This window comes from Ambystoma mexicanum, chromosome 12 (genome assembly GCF_040938575.1).
Source record: "Ambystoma mexicanum isolate Mex_15411 chromosome 12, UKY_AmexF1_1, whole genome shotgun sequence".
Lineage (NCBI taxonomy): Eukaryota > Metazoa > Chordata > Amphibia > Caudata > Ambystomatidae > Ambystoma > Ambystoma mexicanum.
In genome coordinates, this window is record NC_090936.1 from 598079548 (window position 1) to 598097366 (window position 17819).

The window sequence follows — 17819 nt, forward strand, 5'->3', positions numbered from 1 at the left end:
GGGGTCCACTCTCAAGGATCTATTGCTAAGGAAGGATTCGATCCAGGCTGTTGCTTCTGCTGAAAAATGGGACGTAGATGAAAGGTGGTTACATAACACCTTGCGATCAACCAAATCAAAGGCGACTGACAAGTTCAGCAGAACCAAGAGGGCTGATTTTCCTTTCTCTTTCAGATCATCAATCTGAATCTTTAGATCAATCAAGGCTGTTTCAGTGCCATGTTAAGGTCTAAAGCCAGATTGACGGAGTCCAAGGAGCTTATTGTTTTCCAGATATAATTGTATTTGATTGTACGCTGCTTTGCCAATGATCTTTAGTAAAAAAGGGATTGTCTTGATGAGCCTAAAGTTGGTGGGGATGTTAAGGTCTAACAAGGTTTTTTTTTTTTTTTTAGGAGTGGGAGGACCAAGGAATTTTTTAGATTAGTGGGGACAGTGAAGGCAAGGAAGAAGGCATTCATTAGCTTGGTAATAAAGGGGGCAAGTTCACTTGCTGCTTCCTTTATGACAGATGCTGGGCATGAATCACCTTGACAATTGGAGGGTTTGAGAGAGGTTATATTATGATATATTATTATTATTATTAATATTTCCTCTAAAACTTGAGGAGAACCATCTCCGGTTCCGGAAGCACCTCAAGACCTTCCTCTTTTCTACTGCCTTCGTTCTCCCTACCCCCTGCTGATCGGTTCTCTCTTGGTACCGTGCACCTGGCCACCCTCTGTCCTCCGGGCCCAGGTACCTGCTCACCCTGCCACCCTCCTGCCCTGCCTCCGGGCCACCCTTTGCACTGGGGTCTGTATCTGTACCCATACAGCCCCCCTTTTTCTTCCTGCACTTATCAGACCTACCCTGTCTGCTGCCTTAAACATAGCACTTGCAAATTGCTGGCTGCACTAAAACTGTTTGTTGCCTTTATTATTTATTTATTTTTATCTATCTGTTTCTCCTCTGCTTCGCACTTTCCACTTCTCCCCCCTTCCATGCACTTTTCCCCTCCCCCATGCATGTTTTTTTCTCCCCTGTTCCCCTCCCTTGCCTTGTCGCACTCTGAAACACTTGTGTACGAGCACGATAGAAATAAAATATCAATATTATGCACTTCACGTGTAGACACTGCCTTGAAACTGAAGCGGTGAAGAGGTTTAGGTGAAGTGGGACTGTGTTTTGGTCGGTTGGCTTAAGGTGGGAGCTATTTTGATGGCTATTTTCTTTTGGAGCAGAGTGATTTTACTTGATAATGCGTTTTGAATTTTGGTGCACCATATTTTGTCCTTGGTACAGTTATCGGTTGGTGGGGTTAGGGATTAAAGTTCTCTTAGAATGGTAAAGAGTTCTCTTGTGTTTGAGCTTGCTTTCACAATCCTTTTGTTGAAGGTATCCCGTTTTGCTAATAGAATTTGTTCTTTGTAGTTAGCTGAGATTTTTTGGAGGACAGCTTTATTAGTGGTGGAAGGGTTGTTTTTCCAAGTTGCTTCACATTTCATGTATTTAGGTGTGCGATGGGTTTACTTTTGCACATTTTAATGATGCAATACCATCTAGTGCAGTGGCAATGGTTTTGTTATAGAGGCCCACTAGTTTGGCTGGATTGGAGGTGGCAGGTAAAGGATAAGAGTAGTGGTTGGAGAAAAGGTTTGAGATTATCCACAGTGATATTCTTTTTGTTTCTAGTCGGGATGGGTGGAGCAATAGGGTTCTCTCTTTTGGGAAGTGTATAATCTTGGAGACTGAATGAGAGTAGAAAGTGATCGGTCCAGTGTAGTGGTTCAATGGACATAATGTCAGTTACACAGTTAAGGTCAGCAACCCAGTCAAGGATCCTTCCTTTTTCGTGAGTGGGGAGGACGACTCTCTGGGTGAGACGTAGGTCAGCCCGGGAGCTGGCCAAAGCCATTGCAGATTGGTCAATGGGGTCATTAAAGCAGAGATTGAAGTCTCCTAGTATGAGGATTTGAGACAGTGGCTTAGTATTAGTGGAGAGGAGGGAGATGATTTCTTCTTCAAATGAGCCTTTAGGTCCAGGGGGCTTATACATCAGATGCATTGTTATGGTACGCGAATTGGAGAGAGGAAGTTTGACAGTCTGTAGTTCACAAAATTCAGTGACGGTATATGATGCCAACCTGAGACCCAATGAGGCTTTGGCGATTAAGACAATGGCGCCTCCTCTTGCAGATTCTCCATCTGATTTAAGGACTGTGTAGTTATCGAGCGTGGCAGTGAAGAGAGATGGGCCTGCTGCTGCATGTAACCAAGTCTCTAACTGCTAAGAAGTCCAGTTTTTTATCTAAGATTAGGTCGTCAATGTCAACTGCATGGGCCACCAATGATCTGGCATTGATCAATGCCCCATGGATAGCAGTGGAAGCATTATTCAGGACAGGGAGGTTCAGTGAGGCAGGCATCAGTCTGGTACTCTTAGGGGCTATGTGGGGTTTGGAAGGGAGTCTTATGGGACGTGATTGATGGTTATTTACAAGTAGAGGGCCAGGAAGGATTTGATATGACTTGCGTAGTCTTGAGCCAAGTCTAGGGTTTCTTAGTTTGGTAGGGCATGGGCTGTTGAGGATATGTGACATACGGTCAAAATGGGCCATGGGGCTGGTAGTTTGCCAGCCCTGGAGGTGGGCATTTTAGGGGTCACCAGGCATGTAATGGTTATTGGGTAGATTAAATGCTGCCAGTAGCGTGGGAGTACTGATGGGGATGATTTTGGCCATGGTCTTGAGTAGGTAGGAATGGAGTTGGTTTAATCTGGGTAGGGAGGATGAGTAGTGGGAGAAAGATGGGCTTAATGTAGCTTTCCATAGTGCAGTGTATAGGCAGGAAGGAGGATGGGAGGAAGGTAGTGGTAGTACTTCTGGTGGTTTTGAGGATATAGAGGAAGGTTGACAAAATGGGAGTGATAATTTTAGAAGCATACATAGTTGCTTACAACAAGGTAATTCAGTACCGTTTTCAAAACTGTAGTTGCATGTACTAGACTACTCAGTTCATGGCACGATTAGTGGGCACTAAAGTGAGTTTGCGGTAGCACGGACTTGTGCGACTAGCTTAATGGGGGTGGGCATTCTTGCATTCATTATGATGCAAGTAGGTTCTGGGAATGTTCTCATAATTACAGCTGATAATAGCATTCATGAGCATGGGCCTAGTAGGTAAAAATGCATATATCAATACAGGACATCATCAGGGCAAGGGCCTAGCAGGTGGGAGGTGTAAATACCAGTACAGGACTTCACAGTAGTTGTTAAATATTGGTAGAATGTTAAGAATCTAATAGGTGATCGGGCTACGATAGTGCAGCAAATGAGGTACAGAATATAGTGCAGTGTGGCTATGTGCACTATAAGGCGGCCAAGTGTTCAGCGGCAGGTCAAGTGCAGTCGATATGCGTACGTATGGACATTGTTTAATAGCTCAGCATAGAGATTGAAGGGCCGCAGGTAGGTAATTTGGTAGTGTGTTAGTGAAGCCGGGAGAAGTCAGAGGTCTAATCGTGTTAGGATTAGTCAGTGCGGCGTACCGGAGGCCGTGTGACTGAGATATGTAGGAGAGGCAAGTTCGACGGGTTGCTGATTCTTTGGTAGATTGGGGCACGGAGTCTGATGTACGGGTAGGGGAGTCAATGGGTTTTCCGTAGATTGCGGAAGGTGCAAGTATGAGGTTACAAGTTTGGTGTACAAGGGCACCGCAGGGTTGGTCTGGCTCACAGGAGCTAACGGGGCCGTTTTCTGGCCTTATTCCCTGGCCAGCGCTTCCGCCTGCCGGCGGATGTAACTCGTTATTGTAGCCTTAGTTGCTAGGCAACAAAGCATAAACAGCCTCGTTCTGGTGCCGCGTCGTGCCCGGCATTTTGAAATTAGGAGAGTTGGTGAAAATGCAATCGGAGGCAAAGCGCATCACACTGGGGGCTGGAAACGGATGTAAGGGGCAGGTAGGCTTCTGTGGGCAAACAGGGGGCACATATATCTTAACGGCCTCACCCTTAATCCGGTAAACACAGAATCTGGTGCATGGGAGGCTGCAGGCAGCAGCATTCATGCGGCAGGGTGGCCAACAACTTCAGGTAATGGTGGGCCTCCAGGAGAGGAGTGGTGGGGGCTCCTGCCCCCTCTACATCGAAATCACACAGCTTCTGTCTGGTGCAGGGGCAAACGGGGTCTTTTTCTGGCCTTATTCGTTGGGACGGCGCTTCCGCCGGCCAACAAGGTTGCACTTGTTAGAGTGGTTCCCAAGGAGGTGGTCATAAAAAGTGAGGGGGAGATGACCCGTGATACAAATTTGCCTGAGAAGTCAGTGATCAGGGAGGTGGTGATAAACAATAAGGAGGAGATTGAGGATAGAAGAAAGGGGGAGGGGAGTTAAGCGAGAGGTGAAGAAAATAAATAATAGGAGTTGGAGAGAGGGTGAGACAAAAAAGAAGGGAAAGATCAAATGGCAAATAGAGGAGATTCAGAGTAGAAGAAACAGGCTGAAATGATAGGAGAGAAGAAGGGTACACCCGACACTAAAAGAGTTAAGGTGGTACTGTGTAGAGAGCAATACCCTCAGTATAAATTGGGGAACCTGGCACAGTTGAAGAAACTAGCATAAGATGAAGTATTAATGAGATGCAGGTGAAGCAGTAGGCTAGTGGAAGAGGAGAGGGGGATGCATAAGAGATGGTCCTCTAGTTATGAGCTCATTTCGAGATGTTGGGAAGGAAGCTGTAGAACCAGAAAAAAAGCAGCTGTGATCGTCTAGGGAAATCCTTTGGCCACTCCTGGGTGGAGGCCGGTTTTCCTGTGGTTTTGGGCCTTGGATAAAAGTCAGCTCCCATGTAATGCTGAATACAGAACGAGCAAAATACTATATTTCAGACTGGAGTCCTAGGAGGACTCCCCTCCCAACCGTAGCTACACAAGAAACCTGCCATGGAAACTGCAGATATCAGAGAGTCAGACTTTGCCCAAAGACTGAGACTGGTGAAGAGAGACCCTGAGAAAATGTGAGCAGAATCTTAAGAGACTTTTTCAGAGTGGTTTGTGTTTTGACCAACCTGTAAATTTAATCCAAGTGTCTTTTTGTGTTAAGTTGCCAGGAGATACCAGGACCTGTATTTAGCAAGAACTGAAGAACATTTGCTTTGAACATGCGTCATGAAAGGTGACAAACCCAACTTTCAGATGAAACGGACACACAATGGCCAGCACATTGATGCAAAGTGAAGGGCTGCAAACCAGACCATCCCAGAATAATTGATCCACAATGATTGCTTGATCAAAACTTTGCAACAAAGGGATACCTCTTGCACTTTTTCTTTACTGTTTTTTGAAACCTCCATATCTTCTTGTCGGCCCTGTGTCTTATGTTACTGGTATTTATACTGCCCACCACTGCCATTTGCTTGGCCTCCAGGTGCTTGTGTGCCTGAAGAAGAGGGGAGTGGGTTAGGCTAGTGGGGAGAGAGTAAAAATACAAATAGATTTGCTATTGTGTTGTGTATAGTGTCCTCGTCCATCCACTCTATATACTCTCCAATGCGGGTCCAAAAGGGACAGAGCAGAGGGTGACAAAGAGATGCAGAGGGCATATACAGCAGATTATTGCAGGGTTCGAAATTAAAATTGGCTAAACAGGAGCTAAAATCAACGCCTGGGTATCCAGCATTAACTAGCGACCAGGAGCTACCACAGGGGAACGAGGAGCTAGTACATAGCAGTCTGCAAATGTAACTTCCACCTACGATGCAAACATTATTTTGTCCATTATTTACGACCCTTTATGCTTTGGATGTCATAACAATGTGTCTGAATGTTTACTTCCAAGATCGTCCTAAATACACAGGGTTGCATTCACATATGTGGGTTTGTTTGGCACCCCTAAGCTTTGGGTGCCAAAAGTAACTCCTGGTGACTGTTGGTGTCAAGCTAACCAGGCTCTTCTAGGATACAAGCAGGAGCTAAGTAGCTTCCAGCTCCCCATAATTTGGAACCCTGATTGTATACGGGTAACTTTCAACTATGGAGAGGATGATACCGAAAGGTTCCAACGTGAAATAGACAACAGAAGCTTTGCTCTCTTTGTCTATCAAATCCCCTTGGTGAAAAATATCCTGTAGTTGATAGCCACACATCTATAATTCTATTTAGTGACACTCGGGGACAACTGAGTGTTATAATGTAGTCAGCCAGAGCGCATAGCCCACTGTGACATTCTCCACTTGGTGACGGACAAGGCTGCTAAACTGTCATCTGTGAATAAAGTCACCCACATCATAAGTGTTTAATTTACTCTGTCCATCAATGTCAAATTTGTGTATTTGAAAGAATTGTGCAAAATTAACGTCCAACTGTAGATTGGAGGCCTAGAAGGAAATAAATACACACAGATCACTCCGCTGGAATTTTTCAAGGACTTTTTATTTTTATTCACAGTTTCACTTTTACCACCCGGCAGATAAACCTTTCCACTCCCCAGAGTGGAGCAGGGAGAGAAAACTTGGACAAGAAATAGAATAGAAGGTACAAGTTGGAAGGAAATGAGCATTTACGAGAAAGAGTGGAATGTTCTTTGATGTGTGCGTTTCTTCCCGTATTGGTCAACAGGGGCAAGAGTGGGATGTTGAAAAAAATGGAAGCATGAGAGAAGATGAGCGGAGCAATGGAGAAGTGCCAGAGATGCTGACAGTTAATAGGTGTAACTGGCAGTGAAGAGAGACTGAGCCTCCGCAGCGTCCGTTGTTCCGGAGGCCACATACTCGCCCTTGGAGGCCTGGCTGTTAATCTGTGAGGATAAAAAAAAGCAGCAATGAGAAAGAAAAGTGGTTTGCCTCTAAAGGAGGTAAATGTATCATGAACATACCCTCGCCACCCTCACCCACACCCACACCCCACTGACTGCCCAGGCCTCAGCCACCTCAGGCCCCACCTGTGCTCCACCCCAGATGCCAAAACTTTCCCCATGCTATAGTGCCCAAACCTCCCCTTTGGCTTCCAACTTGGTCTTTGCACTATTCCCCTCCTCCACCAATCCCGCCGTCGACCTCCACCTACGATGCCTCCACTGGCCTCCCCATCCCTCACCCTGCTGGTACCACTCCATCCCCCATTCCCACCTCTTCAACAATCCCCACCACGATCCAGGCGTCCCCATGCCATCCCACCAAATCTCTTGCATTCTCATCAATGCCGGGTCAGTCTCTAAAAACAAATTTAACATCTTTGACCTTATCTTGAACAAAAACACAGATATCCTTTTCATCACAGTGACTTGGTTTGCTAATGACTAAGAACCCATTGCACACGAGGCCGCACCCCCCCCCCCCGGCTACAACCTAACTGTTCAGAAGAGGCGGGAGACTAGCAATCCTACGCAAGCACCAATTTCCTCTGCTGATCAAAGACACCTCAGCCAGCACTACAGATTATGAATCCCTTCTTGTAAAATTCCAATTCTCACAGTTTCCTACACATTTATAGACCCCCTGGCTACAACAACAACTTTGCAGACATACTCAAGGACGCTCTGTCAACTACCTTCAACCTACATCCATCACTACCCATTCTAGGTTACTTCAATATCCGGTTTGACTCCCCCCCCCCCCCCCCTCAAAGCCCATGACCAGCTCTCTTACAGATAACCTAGAAGCCTTCAACCTGACAGCATATTTCGCTGCCCACCCGCACTGCAGGCCACACCCTGAATGCGGTCTTCAGTGCCACAAATATCATATCCACTCTGCCCCCATACCCCCTAACATGGACTGGTCACTCAGCAATCTTCTTCTACTTACTGTTTTCACCGCCGGCCCCCTCCCAAGACCGTGCCCAGCCACCACCAACCTCTGCACCTCTCACCCCTATCTGTAACAATGTCGTCATCACACCTGATCTAGACAACTCCCTCCTGAACTCACCCCAGCACTCTTTCCAGGCCCCCTCCATAAAACTCTTCAACCACTGGCTCTCCAGCGCCCTCACACTCTCACCCCAACAAAATGGACCTCTCAGAGATCAGGCCCCACACCCAGGTGGGTACACCACCCACCACACTTCTCTGAAAACCCTGAAGCACTGCATGTAACAGACATGGAGAACCAACCCAACCCCTCAAAACAAACCCAGCCCTGGTAAGACTAACAAGGGCCTACAGATGGAAATCATTAAAACCAAAAATGCATTATATGGGAACAGACTCTTGAACTCTTGCAACCCAAGCAAGAACTGCATAGAATTATACCTGAATTCAAATCGTCAGGTTGCTCAACTTCTCCTCCACCCAACTCCCAAAAACCTATGCGATGCATTATCAGAACATTTTAATAACATCGCTATCAACAGATTCTGCCATCATCTTTAAAATACAAATAATGCCCCACGCCCGTTGCCCGCCTACCTCCCATCCGCTGTCCCAACTCCTTCCCGATGCAAACATTTGCCACCTCAATCTCACACCAGGAGTTCCTCTCACTCCTAGCACAAAGCCATCCATCAGTTTCCCCGGAGGACCCTTGCCTGCCCACCCTCATCAAAAACATTCTAACTTCAATCTGCGCAGGCAGTATTGCATGCTCAATCCTTAACCAATCCTTCACATCACAAATCTTAGCAGTTTTAAAAACCTCCTACATCAAACCCTGCCTCAAGAAACCTACATGCAACCCACTCCTTCCACAGAACTACCGGTGCATTGCCAACACCTGGCACTTAAGCGCCTTATGAATAACATCATATATATCATACATGCTTCATGGCCAAACCCATGGACCTCACAGCATACAAGCAACTCAGTCACTTCACCGAAGCCAACAACCTCTTTCCCCCTGCCCAATCCAGCTTCAGACCCATCTAAGGAACTGAACTGAGTCCTCCCTAGTGTCCATTTGGGACGATCTAAAAAGAACAGCAGATGCGGAACGATACACTGTACTCATTATCCTTGACCTCTCTACTGACTTCGATACCATTGACCACACGATTCTCCTAGACAGGCTACGCTCTTTAGGAATCAATGACACTTGTATCTCCATCTCGAATCGCTCACAAATAAAGCTCCTCCACCCTTTCACCTCTGCACCCCGCCCAGTGCTGAAAGGGGTCCCAAAGAGAGCATCCCCATCTCACTTCCTCTTCAATATCTATCGGAAACCATTTCCGCTACTCATCCACTCCCACAATCTCACCTGCTACAACTATGCAGACGATACCCAGATCATCCTTAAAAATGGCAAAATCACCAGGCTCCACCCATCCAGCTCTGTCATCATGCCTCTCGGATATTGACCACAAGATGACGACCAACCACCTCATCCTCAACCCTGAGAAAACAAATCCTAGATTGTGGAAAAACCCTGCTCCTTCCTGAACTTATCCCCTGGCCTCACTCTCTAGGCTCCCCAGACGTTCATACTTAACCCCATCCCTCCTAGCCCTCTGCCCGAACCACCAACTCTATAACCGGTGTAATATAGTCACTAAGCAGCACCGATAAATCTGACACACCTTGGATGTGGCAACCTAAATACACAGGGACAGAATGCTCATTCAGACGGACAGTAGAGAAAGCAACAGCAGCAAGATCAGTTTGAACAGAGGGCAGCTACGATTCGCGCACTCAGCTGGATGTCCCTACCTAATCATCAAAGGGCTTAACCGAGCACACAGAACGCTAAACCCATAGTTCGCATTGGTGGTAGTGAGGAAACGCGCCAGTTCAAACGGGGCTACTGGGCACGGAGGACAGTTTAATAGCTGTTGGGATAGGAAAAGAGACACACTAAGAAGCAATTAAACTGTTCTTTCCGTCTGGGACGGGACCAATACTATTAGTCTACGCCATAGGTGGCAAGATTTATTTCCTGTTGCACTCAAAGAAAGGCAACAGCCAGGTCCTCCACAAAGGTAGCATGCCAACACCATCAAGATGCACTCAAACAACCAATCCATCTATCATCTTGAGAGACCTAAGAAAGCAACACAGAATGAAAATCTGTCCGAGACTAATGCATGTAGAACTCGCACCATGTCTGGACACATGCCACACGCACGGCTCCCCATCCATTTATGCTAGAATGCAGTTATGGCTATGCAAATCCTGTCTAGCAGCTCCCATAACTGTCCACGCTGAAACCCCTGACGTACATAAACACCTCTGTCATTTGTATACAGCGATAACCTACGTAAACAATTCGGTCTAGCTGGGAATCTCCTGTACTAGCACTCAATCCTAATCCACCAACAGCACTCACCCACATGCCCGACTGCGGTGCTGCTTACTGGGGCCCAGCCAACCCTCCTAAATCCTAGCCTGGCAGAATGCACACATGCACCTTAAGCTTAACTCCCATATATGGCATTGGTCCCCAGGGCATTCCAACCACAAAGCGCTTTGAGGCCATAAAAATGGGGAAAGGGCAATATATAAATGACTATTACAATAAAGCTCTTAAAATAAAACATTCTATGGCTCTCAAGATTCCCTCTCTCTGAGTTTTCAAAATCATGTAACATGATCTGTGTAACTGCACAAACTGTGGTCCGTCACCCTGCTCAGGGAAGTCCCCACTGTTACTAAACCAGGTGGGCAAACTTGCCTGGAAGTGATCCTGCACCGAGTAAAAAGCAATCTTTTACTTGATGTGCTTTAAGCTCGACAGCCCAGCCACACCTCGAGATGGTAATACCACACTATAAAATGAAGAGCCTGAGTATCTCCACCACACCCTGCAGGAGCTCCAGTGCCTTTCGGGAACATCGCCAAGTCCATATAGCATAAATGGCCTGATGCCACAGACAGCAGACCGGTTAATTGTCAGTGATTTCCAGTTTTACACAGCATTTATTACGGTCGATTATCCTGTTTCTAAGCGCTCCCAACAGCGGGTAAGCAAGGGAAGTGCACCACGAGGGCATAACGTAATATACCCAGGATTTCAAAATCTAGTCAGTCAATTCGGTCTGACACTAGAATTCTATTCTTCTGGTGCCCATGTCTTCAATGTCGCCACCTTTCCTCTCCTCAAGTTTGAGGGGAGTCACTGAGGAGGGATCCATACCTTGGCCCTCTTGATGAACGCCTCTTGAGAAGCCTTCACGTTCTCTGGTTTTCCCGCCCAGGCCGCGAGTGCTGAAGCTTGCAGAGCCCGCCCAAAGGAGAAGGTGAGCTTCCAGGGCCTGAGCAGTGGGGTGCGGTTGACGGCGTTGAGGTTCAGAGAAGCTTCTTCCTCACTCTGCCCTCCAGAGAGGAAGCAGATCCCTGAAATGTAAAGTGCCAGAGGTCAGCCGTGTTAGAGGAACAGCCATAGGAGGAAAGGGAAACAGAATGAGAAGCAAAGAGGATGTTAGGTTGGGGGGCATAAAAAGGGGGACGAGAAAGAAAGTGGGGTTAAGGTGAAGGAAAGAAAATGCCAGCCTTCATGCAGAGGAGGTTCTAAGAGCAGATGGAGATATAACCCAAAGAATGAGAGGGAAAAAGACAGGCAGAGCAAAGTATAAGCAACGATGCCACGAAAGTTACGAAATAAATGTCCAAGCCGAAGGCTGCAATAGCGCCTACACTGGGCAGCTGTAGGTGGGGACAGAGTAGATAAACCCAAAAAAGTGTGGGGGGCTGAGTCGAATAGTGGAGGCTTGGAAGAGAACAGATAGTGACAGGAGAACTTAAGGAGAGGCAGGAACAACGATGATTGATACATACAAAAGGACAAGTGCATGCTGTGAAAGGAGAAAATAGGGCGAGGTGAAATACTGGCTAGACTGAGGGAGGGTCAATGAGGAGACAGAGCGAGGCGGTGAGGTGAGAACGAGGGAAAAAATGTGATTTGAGAGACAAAGAAGAGACACTGTCAAACTGTGGCCGGGGTAGGGCATGTAGCAGCAGGGAGGTTGGAAAGAGAGCGAGAGAGAGAGAGAGGGGGGGGGGGCGGGCGTTGTGAAGGGATAAAGACAGAAAATAAGTAAAATTGAAATGGACTACAACAATAACAGTCACTAACCGATAGGTATCGTAAAGTCAGTGAAAGAGGGCAGTTGGAGAGAGGGCTGGCTCTACATGAAGAGGAAGAAACTATCCCAGGAGAACACAATATTTACCTGGCACCGCTGCAGGAACCGTGCGACTGAGAGCGGTCACTGTTGCCATGCCGACTTCCTCAGGAGTGTACCTCTTGGGGCAGGCCTGGCCAGCGGTCACCATGTTGGGTTTCAGCAGGGTCCCCTCCAGGTAGACGTGATGGTCATTGAGAGCTTTGTACACTGCGGCCAACACCTACATTGCAAGAACAAGAGAAAACCCAATGAGAGGCGCGGGCAACATGGACTCGGACATTGCTCCAGGATGTGGCTACCTACCAAAGAAGGATTTCAGCTTAAACTCAATCGAAGGAATGATAACTCATCTTGCCAAAAACCGTGGGGTGGGAGCCGTCAACCATCAATAAATATTGGGGGTGGTGCAACAAGAGGAGGTCGTTTGATTTAGCCATTGGTAGGAGAGCATAGTCTCAACTATCACTGAAAACCATTGTGGGACAAAGCCTGGGAACATCAAAGAAAAGGTGCACAGCGTGTCCTTGGTTTACTATCAAAAACAATACTAATGCCTGACATTGTAATTTCTAAGCAGTCTGCAAACAATTACTGGCTTACACTAGTAGCACAGTTACAGTTACAGGGAAGGAAAATGTCTCAACCAAGTGTGCCTTCAATCACTTGATTTTTATCTGTTCCTTACACTGAAGTTCTGTTAAAAATAAGCATGACAAACCACCATTTTTGACATGTGTAGAGGTATTATGTAGCCATTTACCGGGTGCTTCTATGATATGCCCAGGTAATCAGGGATAGCATTAAAATATCAAAACCCTTTACTGCGAACGTGAAAATTGAAGGTTTTTTGGTTGAACATTTGCACTTTTTTGCATAAATATAGATGGTAAGTGGGGTAGGGGTATTCATTGGGAATGGGGGATGTAGGGAGGTCTGCGGGGGGCTTCTCCTGCATTTATTTGTGCAGAAACGTGCAAAATAACGAGAAACAAAAGTCAGGATTTGGGGTATTGGCAGTAAAGGATAAGCTATGTTCACACAGATTCAGTAATCACACCATTTCTAGCTGCTGCTATCTTATGGCAATTTAGTACCATTATGGCAGTGCCTGGCAAAATGGCTACACCATGCCTAAAGAAAAGCCAACATTTGTGGCTTTGCCAATGCTTGTCTGATGTCCTGCTGTAGTAGCCCATATGGCTCCGAGGGCAGGGATGCTTTTAAGGCCCTTCCTTATGGTACCAGGGGGACTTTGTCACCCTGCTATTATGTTGTGGGTTAGCCTGGTCACAGGCTAGGATTTCATTTTGTTTAGGATGTGGTCAACATTTGGTGTCTTTATACCCCAATCCACCTATATGGTGGCCACTGGGGTTATAATACATGTTTGTAAGACATGTACTCTGCCATGTTACCTTTGGTCATTCCTTTGCCTGTCTACCCACTATGCAGGCTTCAAATGGCCTTTGTGAGTAGAAAGTCCTACCATTACAGTAACTACTAGTGGTTACATTGTTTTGACTTGTTGCTAAAGGTGAACTGGAGCCTGCTCAGGCCTGGTACTGTTATTCTAATTTTGCTCCTTATTGATTGCTTCCCTATATGTTGTTAGCCCTTTCCTCCCTCCTTTTTGGGACTTATATAGGCCTACTCACCAGTTAGGCTAGTCTCTAGAGTTGTATGCCCTGGAGTGAAGGAGCAACAGCAATGCCTTATCCATTTACTTTTTTTACCTTGACTTTAAATCATTAAATGAATGTATTTTACAGTACATTATGGTTAGTGTATTTTATTGCGTTTGTGTCTGGCAGGAATTGTACTTTAGTACCAGTCCACCCCACCTCCGTTAAGAGTGAAGGCCGACTCGCTGCCCTGCTAAATTAACAATTTAGAGACTTTTTGTCCAACTTTGTGTACACCTGGTTTCCCACTAAGAATAGGCGTCTTCACAGGGCAGTGGCAATAGCTCCCCGACAGAGGCATTGGGGATCATTACGAGATTGCGGTTAGTACCGGCGGCTTACCGGCAATCTCGACTTACTGTTTCCACCACCCGATATTCCGGTATTACTGGGATATTACGGGCGGGTGAGTAACGGTAAATCCCCATTCGCATGGACTCCATAGGATGGGAACCAATGAAGCAACATCACTGTTAACAGTGAAGTATCGCCCGGTAGGGGCCTGAACTACTGGCTGTTACTGGCACCTTTTTCCAGACCGGCATACTAGTTATGAAGCACATTGTTTTAAGAAAAAAAGCATTAAGAAAAGAGTTCTGGCAAGCCAAACAGCAGGCAAATTATTCCAGCAGAAAATCAGCTTTGGGTCTATGAAGGAGTGTGAGTGACAGAAGGACAAACCCTTCCATTCACATTTCCAACGGCTGACCTCCTGCCTTTGCTGAACTAGTCAGCTTTCCTGCAGCCATCAAACCTCCCAGTTCCCTGCCCACAACCAATGACAGTGCGGGTGGGTCCGCTTACAGGTAGGAGGGCTCGTCTGTCTGCAGGTCATCGCCCTCTGCACATGGCCAAACGCTCTAGGCATGTCCCTTAGGATTATGGTCTGTGGTCAGAGGATAGAGTAGCTTGGTATTTCAGAACTGGAAAGTCAAAGGAAATGTACCCAAGAAGCATTCAACCATAACCTGCGTTATTTAAGATGCACAAGATAAAAACTGATTTTTCCACAATTAACCGCATGAGAACTGTAACCATAATATGTACTTTTCATTACAACAACTACGATAATGCACTGTGCTGATGTACTGGAAGACGGAGAACAGCTACTGGGGTACTGGATGTCCTGTCACAGAAATAGGCACTTGTAACACATTAGTCGAAATGCACACTGCTACTCCACTGGAAGCCTTGGAACAGGAATCTGCACTTTTTAGCCTTTCTGGGAGATTGATGCTGGATAGCATGCAATGGAAACTACATTTCCCACAACAGACTGTACATGTCCACTGTATGGCCTGAAGCCCAAATGTGAATCCTTCAGCATCACTGAGAAACACCACCGGCACTTTTATGAAACATCTCACAGTAAAGATCAGTGGTGTTTGCAGCATGCATTGAAGAGATTTGGGCCATGTAATGTTGTGCATAGAGGTAGGTGGAAGGTTCTGGCACATGTACTGCTTCAGGGGGATGTCTGCGCTTTCACTTCGATGCCTTCCACTTGCATTCTTCTCACAGCTGCCCGCACTCAATTTCTGAAATCAGTGCAAATACCCCACAACCTCAACTTACACCCCCCACCCCCTTGCAGGACTACAGTAAGAATGTTTATTCCAGAATAGATCTGTGAGCGTGTGAACATCTACACACCCAGGGGATCTGCTAGGAACATGTGGAAGATTGGTGTGAGATTTGCTCGGAACGTTTGAGCGAACATTCTGGAGAGTTTCAAGGACGTCAGAGGGATTTCGGGAAATTACACTTGGAAGGCCCGTCCATGAAATTTGGAGAGAACATGAAGTAGATACATTTACTGAGAGCAAGGGAGCAAGAGAGCAAGAGAGCCTCGTTACAAGCCCAATGCATTTCATCTTCACAAGCAAACAATAATTGAGTGCCATTGAGTTTAGTGACTTGTTATTTACAGAACAGCAAAATGTCAATGTGTACAGGGATCCTTCGTGAGGTTTAGGAAATGTAATGTTGTGAGGGTTCTTCAGATGCCATCCTGCTCTCTGGGAATGGAACCACCAGAGTACAGACTAACCTCTGACGACCCATCCGAGTTGAGGGAAAATCCGCCCAAGGAAGAAAATCCCTCTGGAGATGTTGCAGAAGAAATGGCTTCACCAGGAAGAGAGGAACCACTTAGCAGGGCATGCAATTGCTGGCTGGTACGTAGTGCGGCTGCGGCAACAATAAGAATAGGGGGAAGACCAGGAGATATCCAAGGAATCAGGTAGGGAAAAAAGTGAGGGGAAGACTACAAGGAGTCCAGGAAGTAGCAGAGCAGAGAGGGAACAGGATTGAGAGACAAGCAAAGTCTGTAGCGGAAACAGCAATGTTAAGACACGCCGAGGAGAACGTACCGGAAGCTAAATAGGACGATGAGCACAAGAAGAACTAGACCACAACTCCTGTTGCGTCTAGAACGTGATGTGCTCTATGGAGATGGTGTCAACCGTACAAATGGAGACAGCTGCGATACAGCCGCCAATGATTCCACAGGGAATCGATCCCTGACAACGTCACCATCAATGGAACCTATATAGGAGAGGGAAACCCTGGCAGATTAGCCATTACTAACAACCAGAGTGGGAAGAGGAGGACATTTAGGTATCAATGAAAACCTGATGGGGAATGGCAAAAAGAAGGTAATCCCAGGCATCCACATTACTGAAAATGAGTAGTGGGAGGCCTAAGGATTACAGAGAAGACATACGCAACTCAGCCATCACTGGAAAATGACTAGAGGATAACTCACTCAACACCACTTAACTAGTGGTTATGGTGAAAGAGGAGCATATTCTAGACATCAGTGGGGAAGGGCTTAACATACCCACGTATGAATACCAAAGGGTGAGAGAGAAAGTAGGACTTCAAAGATCCAACCCACTGCTGAAAACAAAAGACTACAGGCTTAAGCATTGGATGAAATTAGGAATTTAAGGTAGAGAAGGAACCACGGATCACATTATTGATAACAAACCAGAGAAATTAAGGAAATTAAGGAATAGAAATCCAATCACAGATTCAACATCACTGACAGCCTTGAAATCGGCATACATCAAGCCACTGCTTAAAGACCCATCGGGAAAAACGGAAGACCTAACCAACTATTGACTAATCTTAAACATCCCATAACCGGCGAAGCTACTAGAAAGCTACATCTACGAACAAATCCTGGAACATGTAGAAAATAACCAGCTACTAGACTAGGCACAAGTAGGTTTCAAACCCCTGAGAGGAATGAAAACAGCATTAATATAGATATGGGACGATCTAAAAAGCAACGTACATTCCCACATCAAATCGGCACTAATATTACTCGATCTATCAGCAGCCTTCAACACAGTCCTCCACAAAACACTGATCAAAAGACTTGAAGATATTGGAATCAAAAACAGCACTCCTTTGGCTAAAATCCTTCATGACGGAAAGAACTTGGCTTGTCATTCTCATCACAAAACTTGCAACATCTACATGCCCCCCTATTAAACTAATGCCACGACCTCACCTGCTACAACTCGGCAGATGACACCCAAATCAAAAAAATTAACACCAGCGGATAACAAAACCTAACCTTTACCAACTGCCTCACAGATAAACCATTCGATGAGCATCAACAGCCTTTAACTCAATCTGGACAAAGGAGAAATCATGATTGCGCCCAATGACCAGTCGAACCATCACCCCATTTCATGGCCTAGCGAATTGGGAAACTCACCAGAACCATCCTAAGTGGTCAAATATCATAGAATATTAATGGACAATGAACTAACACTAGAACCTCAAGTCAACGCAGTAGTTAAATTCTTATTCCACTTACACAGTCAGGAGGTTACTCCCCTTTTTCACCTTGCCACACAGAATTCTCACCGTCACCCCTGTCGTCATGCCAAGAATAGACTACGCCAACAGCATCTAATCTCGGGATGCCAGAATACCTTATGAAAAAACTGCAACGAATACAGAACGCAGCAGCAAGTCTATTCCTCAGACTCACTAAGACAGAGCACATCACACCAGCACTGAGAAAACTGCATTGGCTACCCTGTCAACCAATAAAACCAAATTTAAAACAAAAACGAATTTTCTTCAT

The 17819-nt window shown here is 46.2% G+C and overlaps 1 protein-coding gene across 2 annotated transcripts in view; it reads right to left on the reverse strand.

Moving 5' to 3' along the window:
• Positions 1-6386: 6386 nt before the first annotated feature.
• Positions 6387-17819, reverse strand: part of ALDOB (aldolase, fructose-bisphosphate B) — a 54319-nt gene continuing 42886 nt past the window's right edge. For both annotated transcript variants that reach the window (XM_069628984.1, XM_069628985.1), the window contains exons 7-9: positions 12078-12252; positions 11042-11241; positions 6387-6771 (exon numbers count right to left, since the gene is read on the reverse strand). In XM_069628984.1, coding sequence (XP_069485085.1) covers positions 6676-6771; positions 11042-11241; positions 12078-12252 — 471 coding nt within the window. In that variant the 3' untranslated portion in view covers positions 6387-6675. The remainder of the gene's footprint in view (positions 6772-11041; positions 11242-12077; positions 12253-17819) is intronic.